This window comes from Daldinia caldariorum (genome assembly GCF_022478825.1).
Source record: "Daldinia caldariorum strain CBS 122874 unplaced genomic scaffold F4812scaffold_12, whole genome shotgun sequence".
NCBI lineage: Eukaryota > Fungi > Ascomycota > Sordariomycetes > Xylariales > Hypoxylaceae > Daldinia > Daldinia caldariorum.
In genome coordinates this window covers 145361-160018 of record NW_025953048.1, presented here as the reverse complement: position 1 = coordinate 160018, position 14658 = coordinate 145361, and the positions used below count along the sequence as shown (strand labels likewise).

The window sequence follows — 14658 nt, the reverse complement described above, 5'->3', positions numbered from 1 at the left end:
CCCCCCCCCCCCCCGCCCCCCCCCGCCCCCCCCCCCCCCCCCCCCCCCCCCCCCCCCCCCGCCCCCCCAACCCCCCCCCCCCCCCCCCCCCCCCCCCCCCCCCCCCCGCCTGCATCGGTTTCGATTCCGCGAGTCATGGGGAAATTTAATTTTTTCTTTTTTGGAGCCTGGACGGCCGAACAGGTTAGAACTCATGAAAGGTAGGCAGGTACCTTAGGTAGCTATGCTGAAAATGGGCTTCTAGCTTTAGTGACGGGCCGGGTCGATAGACTCAAATGGGTATAATGCGGTCCCATCATCATGCGAAACATCGTGTCTTTTTTTGGTGAACAATTGGTTTCACAGCGTGGACCGGTCTGGGTCTGTCTCTTTTTCCCTCTTCCATTGGGCTCAGTGACTTTCGGAAGTACCTACCTAAACGAAGCCAATGGCTTCACCGATGGGAGATAGTGGGAATGCTATGGTTGGTAATGGATATTTGCAAAACTAATAAATATCGATTATGGAAACGCGCTTCCTTTCTCGTTATCATCTATGTAGGTACCTTAGAGGTAGGTAGGCTACCTAGGGATGCATCGGTATTTAGGTAGGTAGTGAGATAAGTACAGTGATGATGGACTTGGCCGACTCGGACCGTTTCCATCTATCTGATATATATATCGGATACTTCGTGCTGCGCTGTGTTGTGGTGCGCTGCGGTAAGACTGGTTCAACATGAGTCCCGGGGTTGGGTGGTTTCTTTCGCAATCCCGTGGCGTAAGAGCTGGTTGTTCCGTTAAGGTTACCTGACAACATTAGGGGGATTCGCGCCTATCTCGTTACTGAGACAAGGATCCCAATATATCTGACCTTATTGGCTGACGGTTATCTGTCGATCTTTTTGGGGAAGAGGGAAATCTATACCCCTCGATCATCATTCTCATCCTTTAAATCAGATAAATCAATCGGATCGGTGTACTTATCGCATTTGTTACCTTGTGTGGATAACAGTAAGGCTGGGTATATAATACTCAGAGTCTCTCTCTTCCTCCCCAATGTGGCATGTGGAAGCTGGCATAGGTCCGATTAGGTGCGAGCATTGTCGGGGAGCATGTCTTCCCTTGTGACTTGAAATGTTACACGTCTTATATACACGGAATTGTTTATGTAGAGATGATGAAATTTTTTTTTTAAAAAAAAAGGTGCAATGGATATATGGTTTGGTCAGAGGTTCCTAATGTCGGAGGTATTTTGGTATTATGGAATTATGAATGAATCAGAGAGAGAGAGAGAGCTCTGTTATGTAAGTGCATATATTCTTTTAGACGCAAATCCCGTAGCCGACCAACAGTTCTCCATCCTTTTACATAATCTCAATCATGCCGGTATCCAGTTTGCTCCCCGTAAACAAAAATTGAAAAGAACCACCGAAGAAAAAAAAAAATCTTTCTTCTTCCTTCCTTCATTTTGATAAGTTGTGCCGTCATGGAACCGAGCCGGCCTGTTACCAGTATCCAAACCCGAGAGAGAATTGGGCCAGGCCAAAAACTCTTTTCAGACGAGCCCGAAAACGTGATTAACAGCTGTCATATAAATGGACCTACGAATTCCCATTAGCTAACTTCACCAAGCCTGTCTCCATTCCTTAGGAACATCATCAAGTACCTACATACTATGTATGGACACTAGATACCCGCCCATACCAGTCATACCAGTCATACCAGTCATAGGTACCAGTCATAGAGAAACCGGGTAGGCGCCTATGCCTGGTACCGTCCACGGGTACAATCACGAAGTACATAATGATGATGTTCGGTCAGGCTCCGATCTCGTTGTATTCCATAATCAGACCGCATGATGAATTAGACCAATCAAATGCGACCACCCTCCTGGTTTAAGTATCACCATCAATACAATGATACCGCATGCGATCAATCACGTATTGGATCGGCGAGTCAGAGCCCGGGAAAAGCGATAAGGGGAACCTGACGGGCTTTGATTGATAAAAGAAATCGGAAGTCTACCTACCTATTCCCATGAGGTACACGCAATAAACTAACCATCCTCCAATACAATAACTATAATGCGTACCATACTTTTTATTCAACACTATTCACCGCTCTTAGAAGGCAATAATATTTTCAGACTTTTACGATACCCACGCTTTAGGTACCTCTTATCCAAACCAACCCCTATTAGGTATTAAGTACAACCTGTTAACCTGTTATGCTCCGGGCATGTATTGTACCTAATCCCCTTACATCTAAACGACCAGTCAGGTTCCTTTCCCTGACCTATTTTAGTCTGAGCCGCTTTTCGACTTCCATTACTAATAAGCTAACCCATGCTGTATTAGACCTTCTCTCCCGCCTTCCACGCTCCGGCCTAGCGCATTCTTATTGGATTGTTGTGCTACCAACTCTTACCGCACATATACTTTAACATTTTGGGGGGGGAGGGGGGAGGGGGTTTAAACTGTATATATATTGTTTATATATAACTTAAAAAATTAAAACGTTTTATATTATAAATTAAAAATATCGCATTTATATTTTTAAACGTTAAATTTATTTAAGTAATTTAAAAATTATTTTATTATATATTTATAATTTAAAATAATTAAGCCATTTAAAAGTTTAAATTATAATATATAAATTTATAACGTTAAATAAAAAAACCGCAAAAATACCATTTAATTAATAAATCGTGGAAATATAAATACGTTAATAAATTTAAGCCGTTTATTATTATAAACCATATATATACAATTCGATATATTGAGCTAAATATATACTATTAAATAAACCCCCACCAAGATGCTAAGGTAAGAGGTTAAGCTATACTTACTTACCTCCTACCTGGTGGGTAAAGGTAAAGCATGCAACATTGAGCAACTTTCGCATTCGTTCGTCAGCCTTTCCTTGTCTTGCTAGGTACCATAGTACCTAGCCTCTTAATCAATCTTACATGCATTACCTAAGATGAGACTCTACGTATCTTTGCCTAATCTACGCGCGTCTGAATATAAAGTTCAAGATAAGAAATTTCGAACGTTATCCATCAACGTAACGAAGTAGGTTAGGTTAGGTATCGTTTGGGTACAAAACATCAGCGTATAAACTTTCTTCGTTCTTTTCCTAGGTAAATTTCTTTGTGCGCTCATGCTTTATCTTTATGCTACCTTCATGCTACTCGTTAGCAAGTACATAAAAAAGTGTCTGAATGCCAAAGCTTGCTCCGGTTAGAGTCGATTACCTACCTAGTCGACTAGGTTGATAAACTTGATAGCAGTTCCCCGGATTTCACAACAGCCCCCCCCTAGCACACACCTAGACCAACTCATACATTATTACCTTAGGCCTGGGTATGTATCTAAATAGTCCGACGGGTCCCGTCATACCCTCCATGTTCTTTTTCAGCCTACATAATCTAGCCTAGTAAAGGTAACATACCTGACTATGCCTTCTTGATATTAGGTATGTGCATTGTATGTGCATTATATGTAAGGCATGTACATCTGCATATGTGCTTTAACCCTCCCTCTTCCCTAACCTCCTAACCTATTAAGATTCTTCCTGAACTTGAGCATTCGATCGATCCATCAGGCTCTACCTGAGTTACTACTATCACATCTATTTATTTCATCTACCTCCGGATATACGTATACATACCTAAGTACCCAAAGTATGTGGACTTGAGGTATACCTATCAACCTACCTAACATATATAAATACTCCTTCAGACATAAACCACTTTATCGTATCCAAGGTATGTTTTAATGAAAATGAACCACTTATTAGGGCAAGGCGAAACCCGTGTGAGATCTTTTCAAACAAGAGCAAGAACCTTATTAGGTTGCTTCGCACTGGACCCTTAGGTTGGGATTCGGAACTTGGAAGTCACTATGCAAAGTACGCTTAGGTACTAACCCGTTCGTTCGTAAGGTACCTCCGTCAAGGTCCTCAATTCTCAATCGGGATATTGCAGATGGGTTAAAAATTCCCATCCGTAGTATATCCACTTTTCAGACTTTCACATAGTCGAGACTAGGTTGATATTGCGTGCCTGGACTTTCCTAAGACTGGGGACACAAGACTGGACCTACCTAGGTACTAACGGTCAAGGCCATCCCAACCGCCGGCAAAATTAAACTTGCTCCCTACTGTGCCTACTCTGTTTTTTTTCCTCTTCTTTTAGGTTACTTAACTTTTTTTTTATCCTTTTTTTTTCTTCTCTTACTTTGTACTCATGCTTTTCCATCTGACTTCCACTCTTCTTATTTTATAGTAAAGTCACCTGAGCTCTCTTGGTTCCACGCTATCTTTTCCTTACCTTGCCTTACCTTGCCTACCTTGTCTGTCTACCTAACCTTGTCTACTTCTCCTACCCACCTAAGCAAGACCATCGTCAACCCTAGAAATAAGTTGGGCCCCATTGGCCCTCACCTTAGCTTTCGATCAAACCCACACCACAAGTCTATTCTGCTACAGCTTCTCTCAACAGTTTTCTTCGATGAGTGTACGGAATCCCTCTTCTCTTTTATAAGTGCGGCTTCGGCTTGGTCTTCTTCGTTTCTTGCATCATCGGGACGTCACAGTGCTCGTCCAGCTATCTGAGCTCGCCTCCTATTTTTTTTTCTCACACGGTATTGATAGCTCTTTCGTGTTACACAAAAGCTCGAGCGTTAAAGAACCGAGTTGGAATTGGCATTGGAATTACATACCTATACAACCATGTCTTCTACAAATCCTATCCCGATTAGGACTGACCTGGTTTTTCGACCAGTACAAGCACCAAGCGAGAAAAGCAACGCATCTTCACCCAAGTCCTCGGCGATGCAGGGCACAAGACACAAACATACGCGCTCTTCATACTCGGAGAGCTCGCCTCTTACTGCCATGTCTAGGAATAACTCACTAACTTATCGTCCTCTAAAACGGTCAACTCCGTCGCCAGACAAGACTATTGCTATTATTAATGCCAGCGGTCGTCAGGCGGCCTCCTTAATCCGGATAGCCACTGCTGTAGGTTACAGGGTTCGCGCCCAGCTTCGCAACCTGGAAGGCGTTATAGCTACCGAAGTTTCGACGAATCCAAATGTTACAGTTTTTGTTGGAGAACTTTATCTTCGAAACAAACCTGACGACAAAAGGGACGTTACTGTTCACGGCCACCTCCCGGGGATTCTGGTCAACCATGCTTTGATCTCGCAGCTGTTCAATGGCGCGCAGCTAGCTTTCATCAACACGACGTTTTATGGAAATGAAATACAGATAGGAGAAGCTATTGCGGACGCTGCAAAGAAGGCCGGCGTCCAACATTACGTATATTCATCCATGCCCGACCACGCGGCTTATAACCCGGAATGGCCCTCGTTGCCCCTTTGGGCGGCCAAGCATGAGGTGGAGAAATATGTTCGCAAGATAGGGTTACCAGCCACATTCGTCTATACTGGAATCTACAACAACAATTTCACATCACTCCGTTATCCGCTATTCTGCATGGAATTACAGCCGGATGGTTCGTTTGTATGGCAAGCCCCCTTCCACCCGCATGCCAAGCTTCCCTGGTTAGACGCTGAACATGATGTGGGACCGGCCATCATTCAGCTTTTTAAAGACGGGCCAGAAAAGTGGAATGGGAAGCGTATCGCGTTGGCCTACGAGTACCTGACACCCATAGAAGCCTGCAAAGCGTTCGAGAAAGGGTTAGGCAGGCGTGTTCGTTATAAACACGGGCCCATAGAAGTGCTGGTGAAGATTCCGGAGGGCTATCGGGAACAGCTGGAAGCGTTGGAGAAACTCTTTTCGCCGCATAACACCGAGCCTACAAAGCAGCCGCCTTATTTTGGAGATCTGGAGCTCGAAAGAAGATGTCCTGAAGATGCTCTAGCATTATGGGAAGGGCCGAGGGGACTAGAAGAATATGCGCGCGAAATATTCCCGTTGGAAGAGGAAGCAAACGGAATGACTTGGATGCTTTGCAGTGACGTTGTTCCTGGGCTCGAGGGCCCAGTGGAGGAAAACATAGAGATGACTAATAATGGGGAAGATGAGGACGGTGATGGTGATAACGAATCCCTAGATGAAGGATTAATAATGGTAAGCAATACTCATTACTTCAAACTACTTTGGGGCACAATGTCCGCTTTACGGGACAACACCGCTCCTATTCTTCAAAGGCGGACAATCCAATGTTCGCATTAGTACAAATACTAATCGAACATTTTACAGAGAGGGCTCAAACGAGACGAAGAGTCATGGCTGGCATAAGTACCGAGTTACTGTGCGTGTCATGACATTCCCTGCGACTAAGAACGCGGAAATAATCTGGTATTACTTTCAGGCTTGGATATTCTCCTGGGGGCAGAACATAATGCTCACAGTCGCTACACAACCACTTACGCATTGTTATTCTAAAACATTTGCATTGGCTCGGTTGCTGTAAACAGGCTTCTGTCTTAGTATAAACCGATAAGATAATAGCGGTTATACAACAGGAAAGCATATTCGGTTGGTGAGACATCATAGGATATTGCATATGGAAACTGGCAGAGGTGTCTGGTGATCGCTAATGTTTCGGTTGTTAAGACAGCATACATAATGATTAGAGCGTTGCCCGGTCATATCTTCTATAAGTTCGTCGGCGTTGGATTACAAAAGTTTCTACTCATACCCGCTATATCTTGGGAACGCCTGAAGCGACCTAGATCATTTGGCGAGGTTCCAGTATCTTACACGGGTTATTACAGGATGGACGGGGTAGGGTTTCAAAAAGTTCGGCGTATCCAGGTACGAGCTGGTATTCGGGGAGGGAGCTGACGTTGAATGACAAAGGATTAACTCGACGGAGAAATAAAGTGACCTCTTACAAATATATATCCGACTGGGCTTGTTTAAGGAAGAGGTGCCGATTAAGACTAAACACTGGAGTTAAGCGACTCGTGTGGTTTGGGATAACGATGGGCATTTGAAAATACCCAGGCTGGCCGTAATAGGGAGGGCCGAGGCCAGAATAGTTCATGAATGAAGACTGGTTGTTGAATCCATCTGTGTACATGCCTACCTGATATGTATGTGGCATTCAGTATACCTTTAATTAATAAGTATCACTTCGATTGCAAGTGTTTTCCACCTAAGGCTAGCCAGTTCGTATTCACTAACCACTACATGAACAGAGGGCATCTAAACGTCCTCTAATAGACAAATCTAGATCATGGCAGAACCCGATTAAGACTACCACTATACCGGGCCAAATCCTCGCCTTCCCCCCGAAACTTACTCCTTGGGTGCATTCGCTATGTCGTGTACCCTCACCCGCAGCGGAGTCACCATCCGAGTACAGTACGAGAACCCCTTATGGCTGGGGAGGAGGGGAGTATGGTTAGGAAGCTTTTAGCACTGTGAGCAGACTTGGACAGGAGGAGGGTATTGGATGTTGGGTAGTAAGTATATCATGTTGTGGTCGTGGTCGTGGCCGTGGCATATACATACCTCCTACCTAGGTAGGTACCTAAATCTAGTGGGGAGCAGTAAATGTGCGTAGGTTATCTTAGGTAGGTGTTCTATATCCTTTACATTCCCGGCGCCAGCTCAACAAGCTGACTGAAACGCTAATCCAGCTTTAACTCACTTATTTATATATATATATTACCATGTGGAGGTATATTTGAGAATCCAAGATGAATATGACGATTCTACAATCCAGATTCCTCTCCACAGCAATACTAAACATCTGATCCTAAATCTTCCGTTACAGATGGATGCTAGCTATATATCCAACAAATTCGCAAGACCACCTCCCGTCTGTGATTCACTTACTTCCTTACCTCCTTTCCTCCGTCCTTCCCGTACAGCTGTAGGTACGTCGCTTGCAGGCGCATCTGGAGGTGCTCGTCCGCCGTCAGCACCTTCTTATCATCACCTAAGCCCTGGCTACGAGCGGTTTCGCTCTCGTTTTGGCCTGCCGCCTTGACACGCTCGCTGGGAACGGAGGCCAGTGGCGTGTCATTGGCCGGATGGCAGAAGTAGGCGATGGAGTACCGCGGGTCGGCGGTGGACTCGCCGGCCGCGAGGGCCTCTAGCGCCGAGGGGAAGGCGACGCGGTGGACTAGCGGCGCGTATTAACGGATAGGTACTTCGTCTAAGTAGTAAGGGGGTTTGGAAATACCACAAGAGTGATAACCACTCCGTAGATATTCAGCTCGAACGAAAAGATACTACCTATCTCCTAGTATAGAACAAAAAAAAAAGGGGGGGTGGGGGTGGGGTGAACTCTCAATGCTACGTACCTGTACTGCGGAGCAGCCCGTTTGTCCAGTATGAGAGCAAGTCGCCGATGTTGACGAGAATAGGCGGCGGTGCGGTGGTATTCGCGTCTCCGCTGGTGCTAGGCGGATCGACGGGGACAGGCGCCCAACGCTCTGTGCGGGGTTCGAGAATCTCGAGGCCAGCTTGGCCGCGTAACCTGAACAGAAGCGTGATGGACCCATAATCCGAGTGCGCACCCGCGCGCACATCGTCAGGGTGCGCTTCAGGTGTTCTGCTAGGTGGCGGGTAGTACAACAACCGCAGGATGGAGCCTGACGGAAGAGTGGGATTATGCGCAGCAGAGAAGAAATCTGGCGGATTCACCTTTGGGATTGGTTAGAAAGGGGTAGCTCGGGCGTGTTGGGGGGTTGCGCTTACTCCCAGTCCGATGCCAAAGAGTAGGAGTAGCTTTCGGCAGAGTTGGTGGCATGCATCCCGGAAGGCGGCGAGCTCTGCTTGATGAGGCTCGACAGTCTGGGGGATGGGCTGTGTAGCCTTGCTATTGACAAAGGGACCGAAGTTGAAGGCTCTTGGGGATTCTTATTTAGCCTGGGTTTTCTTCCACCACACATAAGGTGATAAGTAGGTACCTATATAGGCTGTGAGGTAAGGTATGTATACTAACTCTTTGAAGTCTCCTACCTGAAGAGAAGATATTAATCTCGGTAAGTCCGTCTTGGATACCTAGGCTAGGCGAGGTGGTACGGGCTTACTCTTTGAGTCTTGGGGTCCAAAGTCTCGGTATGCATACCAGTCCACCCCTGATTATTTTTCTCGATCTTACATCTCTGCTTGTCCTCGACGGGCGAATCGAATAAGATGCGCGACTATATATGCGAGATAGGATAAGATTAGATATTCTTTTTTTTCCATCAAAATAAGAAGTCCATAAGGATCGTATTCTCGTCTCCCAATATGAAATAACTACGACCTACCACTTTGAAAGCGTTGTCTATTTGCTCCTCCGAAATATCTTGACACTTGATATAGACAAAGCCGTAGTCGATGGCGGCATCTACCAACTCTTTGGCAATTTGAGCTTGGTCCACGCCTTCGGCTGATGAGATGTCGACAACGGGAAGAGTTGCAGCTCCAGCCATGACTGAGGACCTCGGGAGAGCCTGAAGACTTGATGTACTCAGATAAGAAAATTTAATTCATGTTGATCAGTAGAAGTGTCACAGCAGGGCAACTAATCAAAGCTAGGTAATGAATGGACCTAATGTATGTTGTGCAGGCGACATGAGATAAGTACCTAGCAACATTCTACGGAGAAGATGAGAGATAAGATAAAGTATCTGCACATACCTAATACCATGGGAGGTAGGTGCTTTTAGGTATTAACCTAACATGTATGAAATCGTCACACGAAGATTAAATGGCTTAGGTATTTCAATAATAAAGTATATGACTAGTAAAGTACCTACCTATATGACGCGTCATTGTACTATTTACACGGTTTAATATGTTAGGCACGTTTAAGTAACTTTAGGTAACTATAACTGCTAAACTCAAATTTAGGTACGTACATTTTAGGTACCTACCTCCTAAGGTACCTAGGTAATCATAGAGCTCAGGGGTTTTCTATATAATTAGGTAGTGTCGCTACCTCCAGCAGGCTAGTCCCACAACCCTTGTCCCACCTACCCGTCCACCCTTACCGCGAGGCTTTGACCTTAGGTCGTGCCTCACCTCAGAACCTCACTACCGGTTCTCCAACCGCAGCTGCAGCCTTAAGGGAAAAAAAGGTGCATCTTTACTTTCACCATCGCACCGACTTTTCCTTCCCGCCCCGACATAGTCCTCCTTCCATCTCATGTCAAGCTCAGTCACTCCTTTTATGAAATCTGCGAGTTCCACCTGTCATCTTTTCAGCCGGCGGGTTTGAGCGCTGCGAGTTCTACTTTCCTCACTTCGACTTCGACAATTCCACAGTTCGACCACAGTTCGACGATCGTCATAGCAGACCCAAAGTCCCATATCTCATACATACAACAAACAAACGAACAGGCAATAGCGCTTCGATTTGCGCAAAGTCTATCTTAAAGATGCCGAGTAAGTTTTGAACTTCTATTTCTTTGCTTAAGGATCGACAGAATTCTGCCTTCCTGCTTTAGATTTTGATTTTCCTGCTTGCATCCTCGCACATCTTCGCACATCTTCGCATCCGCTTCTATACCATTCCATGGCCTTGGACTTCACTGTTACTCATACAACCCACCACTTTTGTTATGCCTGACTTAAGGGATTCACGATCACCATTTCGATTCCTTTTGTGCCTCGGCTCCACTATGTATGATTTGGGAGAGCTCAACTCTGTGCCCCCGTTTGTCGAGGCTGATTTGAGCCGGGCTCTCGAATCGCTTAACCGGGAAGGGTTATTTGTCACTCTTCGCGATCGCCTCCCCCGCAATACGAGACCTATAGTAGATGAGTGGTGGAAGACATCAGTTAGAAGCTGTGAGACCTTACAGGGTACTTTGCAGAAAAGGCCACGATACTTCTCTTCCTTCATCATATTAGTACTGTTCTAGCTTGATGTCACTATTGCTAATTAGCTTTTATAGGCGCTTTTGAAGATCACTGGATCAACGAGCAAGTGGCGTAAGCACCACGTCATGTTATTCTCGATATCCTAGGACTAATAACGTTGTAGGTCCGCCGAGGTCTCCCAGCTCGAGGACACTGCCATTGCGGTTGATGCCTCGTACTATCTGCAACTGTTTCTCGACAATGTCCCTTATCACGAGCCTCTCCTCCCTGCCCTCGGCGGCTTAACCGGCATTCAATCACACATCGAACATGACCTTGATAGTTGGCAGTCCAATAAAACCATTCCTTTCTTTATCTTCAATGGTCAGTCCATTGAAGGCGAAGATGAAGTTTCCGTCCAGAGGGGGAAGAGAGCGATTGCAGGTACCGACGAGGCCTGGGGCCTCTATTTCCAAAGCCAGGCCAATGAAGCTGTGACAGCCTTTGGCTCTCATCGAGGTATGGCCCAACGTCATGGCTACCTCTTAGCTCGGACATAAAGCTTACATAGCATAGGAGCTTACCCTGTCCACAATCTATTCCCACTTCTACAGGGTATCCTCAAGCGCCGTGGGCTCCACTTCTTAGTCCCCCCTTTCCACGCATCTGCGCAAGTGAGTCGTCCTTTTCGAAAGTTGGGATTCTCTGTAACTAATAAATTCCAAGTTGGCATATTTTGATATGATCGACTCAGAGCAATGCTCAGCTATCATGGGCTCGCAAGAATTGTTACTTTATCCAATCAAGGATCATGTTATCCGATTCATTGATTGGGATGCAGGCACATTTACCGCCATCTCCAAGAAGAGTATCATCAGAACTTTAGGCGTGACTGAAGCTCTATTTATCGACGCATTGCTGATGGCAGGAACAACTTTTCTCCCCACGTTCCCCCCTTTGAAAGAGCCTCAAATTACCGTCCGCCAGCCTCCATCCGTACAGGACGCTATTAACATGCTACGAACCTCAGAGAAGTCGGTTGCTAATGCTTGCAACTCATTCAACGATATTTTGAATAAGAGCAAAAACCCAAACTGGCTACAGAAGTACCGCAAAGCCAGAATGAGCATCGATCACTTCATCTACATTGAAGAATCTGGAGAAATCAAGGTCCATAACTTCGAAACGCTAACCCGGGACAACTGGGAATATCTCGGCTATCAGTTACCGGCCGAGCTATTTCACTATCTTAACACGGGTCTTATCGGGGCACGCATGCTCAGCTGGATTACTCACGGCCAAATTGTCATCTATCCAACCCTCGATGGAGTCAAGTCAGAAGAGTATAGGAACCTGGTTACGAACCAGCTGATGCCTTTGAGAGAGGCAGCTCTCAGCCTTCTACTTCCTCGACTACACCGAGGTATACAGTATAAACCGATTACTGTGAAGGTTTGGTATGACGAGAAGTATTCCCACAAGATTGAGTACCGTCCTCAAGAGAACCAGGCGTTGAGCAGAGCACATACCTGGAATATCAACAGCACCATTGCGGTGCGCTATCCCGATGCTAAGCATGGGTCTATCATCTTTGAAGTAACAGCACTGAAGAATCAGGACTTTGCGAAGAGCACAATTGCTAAAGAGAAGGTCAAAGGCATCGGTTCTGCTGATCTGATATCGTCAATCACAATATGGCGCTTCCTCCATCTGCGTGGTTACGTAGATGATTCTCACCAGCTTACACCCTGGGGTCAAGCTTTGGCAACGTCTCTAGAGACACTTACGCCTACCGTTGAGAAGCACAGCCAAGTTCCTGGCCTGTACGAAGCGGTCCTTTTAGCTTATGAACTTCTCAGGTTTGATTTACTTAATACCCGAAACCAGCACCCAGAACTGAACGGTCTACCTATGAATGGAACTGAGGATGACAAGGCAAGCTTACTACTAATCAGCCGCTGCGCAATCCTTTTGAAGCTGCGTCACCAGGCAAATGGCTATACTGGTCCACTCAGCAAGAATTTCTTGTGCTTCCGATCATTGAGTTCGTCTATTCGAGAGGCCGACAGGGATCTCATTGAAGCGATTGTGGCGTCCATGCTACTATTTGCGCAGACGGAACGAGAACGGGATGATTATTTGGAGATTGGTCACAGGTTGGTTGTGTGATTCATGATATAAGGATGGTCCGCGTGCTAATATTTACTAGGCTACCCTTTTTGAGTGACACAGACGTTGCTCTTGGTATCGCCGTTAAGACACTGCTGGACGACATTCACCCCAACGAGACGGCCGAGCAGAAGGCAGTAAAGAAGCAAGAGTTCCCTGGTACATTCGTCCCATACGCAACTCACTTCTTCGAAGATCTGGATATAGCTTTCAACTTCTTCGATGCCATCCACGCAGGTGTCAAGACTCTCAAGAGTGAAGTCTCTCCCGCTGACCGAAGCGCGTGGGACAAAGCTGCCTTGTATCTTCAACAGCGACGCTAAGCTCACGCCCGGTTATCGTATAATTAAATATTTCAACAAACCCTGTCAACAGCCCTCGTCATTAGTTCCAGGGAGAAGGTCGCGAAGGGGGAGTTAAGGGTGAAGTAGGCATCTAACTATCTGACGAAATTCCGACACTGCTTGGCTTATCAATTGCATATGCTACTTGGTTTATTAGCTCTCTTCGCTGTTAACCTCCATTGGCCCATTTTGTTTGGTAGGAATTGCTATCTTCGAGCATGCACCTGGTAGCCCACATATATATGAAGTTAACGTATTCCGATGTCCTTCAGGTTCCCCGCAAGGCGTTTTGGTCACAAAAAAATATCTGTTACTTTTAAGACCATTTGTGGTATCAAGTCGCAAAGTCTTTACCTACCTACCTACCCTACTAAGATAGCTAGGTATTAGGGGGCTACCATATAGGCTTCACAGGCGGACGGTCACGAGCTTATGAGATGAATAATCCCCATTGGTATGTAGCCGAGTAATATGCCCAATAAAAACAAATCAGTATTATCATATGTAATCTAAGCCCCTCGTGCCATTCGCTTAATCATAGTATTCTTATCGAGGACATACATAATATTGCACGTATAGTTGGCGACGGCAGGTAGGTATTCTACAAAATAATGAGCTCATCGATATTTTGATAACCGTAGAGGGGGTATAACTTGCAAGCTAGGCTATTTTTGCCATTTAGACACTTATCCCTAACTAGGCCATGTTGCTGCTCTCTTAAAAGGGCGAGGCGTTCACAGCCAGACGGGAACTGCTTGGGAACGAATAGGTAATAACCAATCTAGTTGGATCATACCTTAGGTACCTACCTACAGGACTCTGGTTATAATCTCAGAAAATGAGGATTAGTTTAGTTTAGCCTCGCAATGCTAATCAGCATCGTCACAGATTCTTCAGATCGTAGGCAACTTAAGGGAAACGACTTCGTATTTCTCAACCGCCCCCGTTTTTTCTTTTCCCTCCTATTTTCCTTATTGCGTGTTTATCGCAGTCATCATTAATTGATAGACTCGCAGTAAAATCAATCGAAAGTAGCTGCCTAATGTAGCTAATATACAATACAATACAATACAGAACAGTACAGTACAATAGCAAGACATCGCAGAGTTGAATCGAATCGAGTCGAATCGTAAATCAACAACTACATACATATGTGCAACTAACTGTGTTGTTGCATGCGTATGCCAAGCCTAAGCTTAAATGGCAAAACCTCGTCCTATCATACACGAGAGACGGGTTATAATAAACAAGATGCCCTCATTGGGGGGAGGGGGGGGGGGGGGGGGGGGGACATTGTTTTTAAAAAAAATAAAAATGTTTGAACGGAAACCAAACCCAAACAATAGAAAAAGTTTAAAAATTTATAACCGTTAAATTAGGCCCCA

The 14658-nt window shown here is 45.6% G+C and overlaps 2 protein-coding genes across 2 annotated transcripts; one reads left to right on the top strand and one right to left on the bottom strand.

Annotated features, from left to right (window-relative positions):
- The first annotated feature begins 4349 nt into the window (after window positions 1-4349).
- F4812DRAFT_75420 (nitrogen metabolite repression--responsible protein) lies at window positions 4350-6416 on the top strand. Its single transcript, XM_047939383.1, has 2 exons — window positions 4350-6080; window positions 6213-6416. The coding sequence occupies exons 1-2, from the start codon at window positions 4713-4715 to the stop codon at window positions 6249-6251; spliced, it is 1407 nt and encodes a 468-aa protein (XP_047788639.1). The 5' UTR covers window positions 4350-4712; the 3' UTR covers window positions 6252-6416.
- A 1080-nt stretch (window positions 6417-7496) lies between these two features.
- Window positions 7497-9685, bottom strand: F4812DRAFT_433678 (Clavaminate synthase-like protein). The gene is made up of 6 exons (XM_047934657.1): window positions 9224-9685; window positions 9002-9115; window positions 8914-8930; window positions 8667-8817; window positions 8270-8612; window positions 7497-8088 (listed from the first exon to the last, which is right to left on the bottom strand). Exons 1-6 carry the CDS (start codon window positions 9386-9388, stop codon window positions 7796-7798), a joined length of 1083 nt encoding a protein of 360 aa, XP_047788638.1. The 5' UTR covers window positions 9389-9685; the 3' UTR covers window positions 7497-7795.
- Window positions 9686-14658: the final 4973 nt, after the last annotated feature.

Coding starts and splice junctions, on each gene's coding strand:
- F4812DRAFT_75420 (XM_047939383.1), top strand. CDS start 4,713: ATGTCTTCTACAAATCCTATCCCGATTAGGACTGACCTGGTTTTTCGA. Junction 6,081..6,212: donor TAGATGAAGGATTAATAATG/GTAAGCAATACT, acceptor AACATTTTACAG/AGAGGGCTCAAACGAGACGA.
- F4812DRAFT_433678 (XM_047934657.1), bottom strand. CDS start 9,388: ATGGCTGGAGCTGCAACTCTTCCCGTTGTCGACATCTCATCAGCCGAA. Junction 8,613..8,666: donor TCTTTGGCATCGGACTGGGA/GTAAGCGCAACC, acceptor CCAATCCCAAAG/GTGAATCCGCCAGATTTCTT. Junction 8,089..8,269: donor CGGGCTGCTCCGCAGTACAG/GTACGTAGCATT, acceptor ACGCGCCGCTAG/TCCACCGCGTCGCCTTCCCC.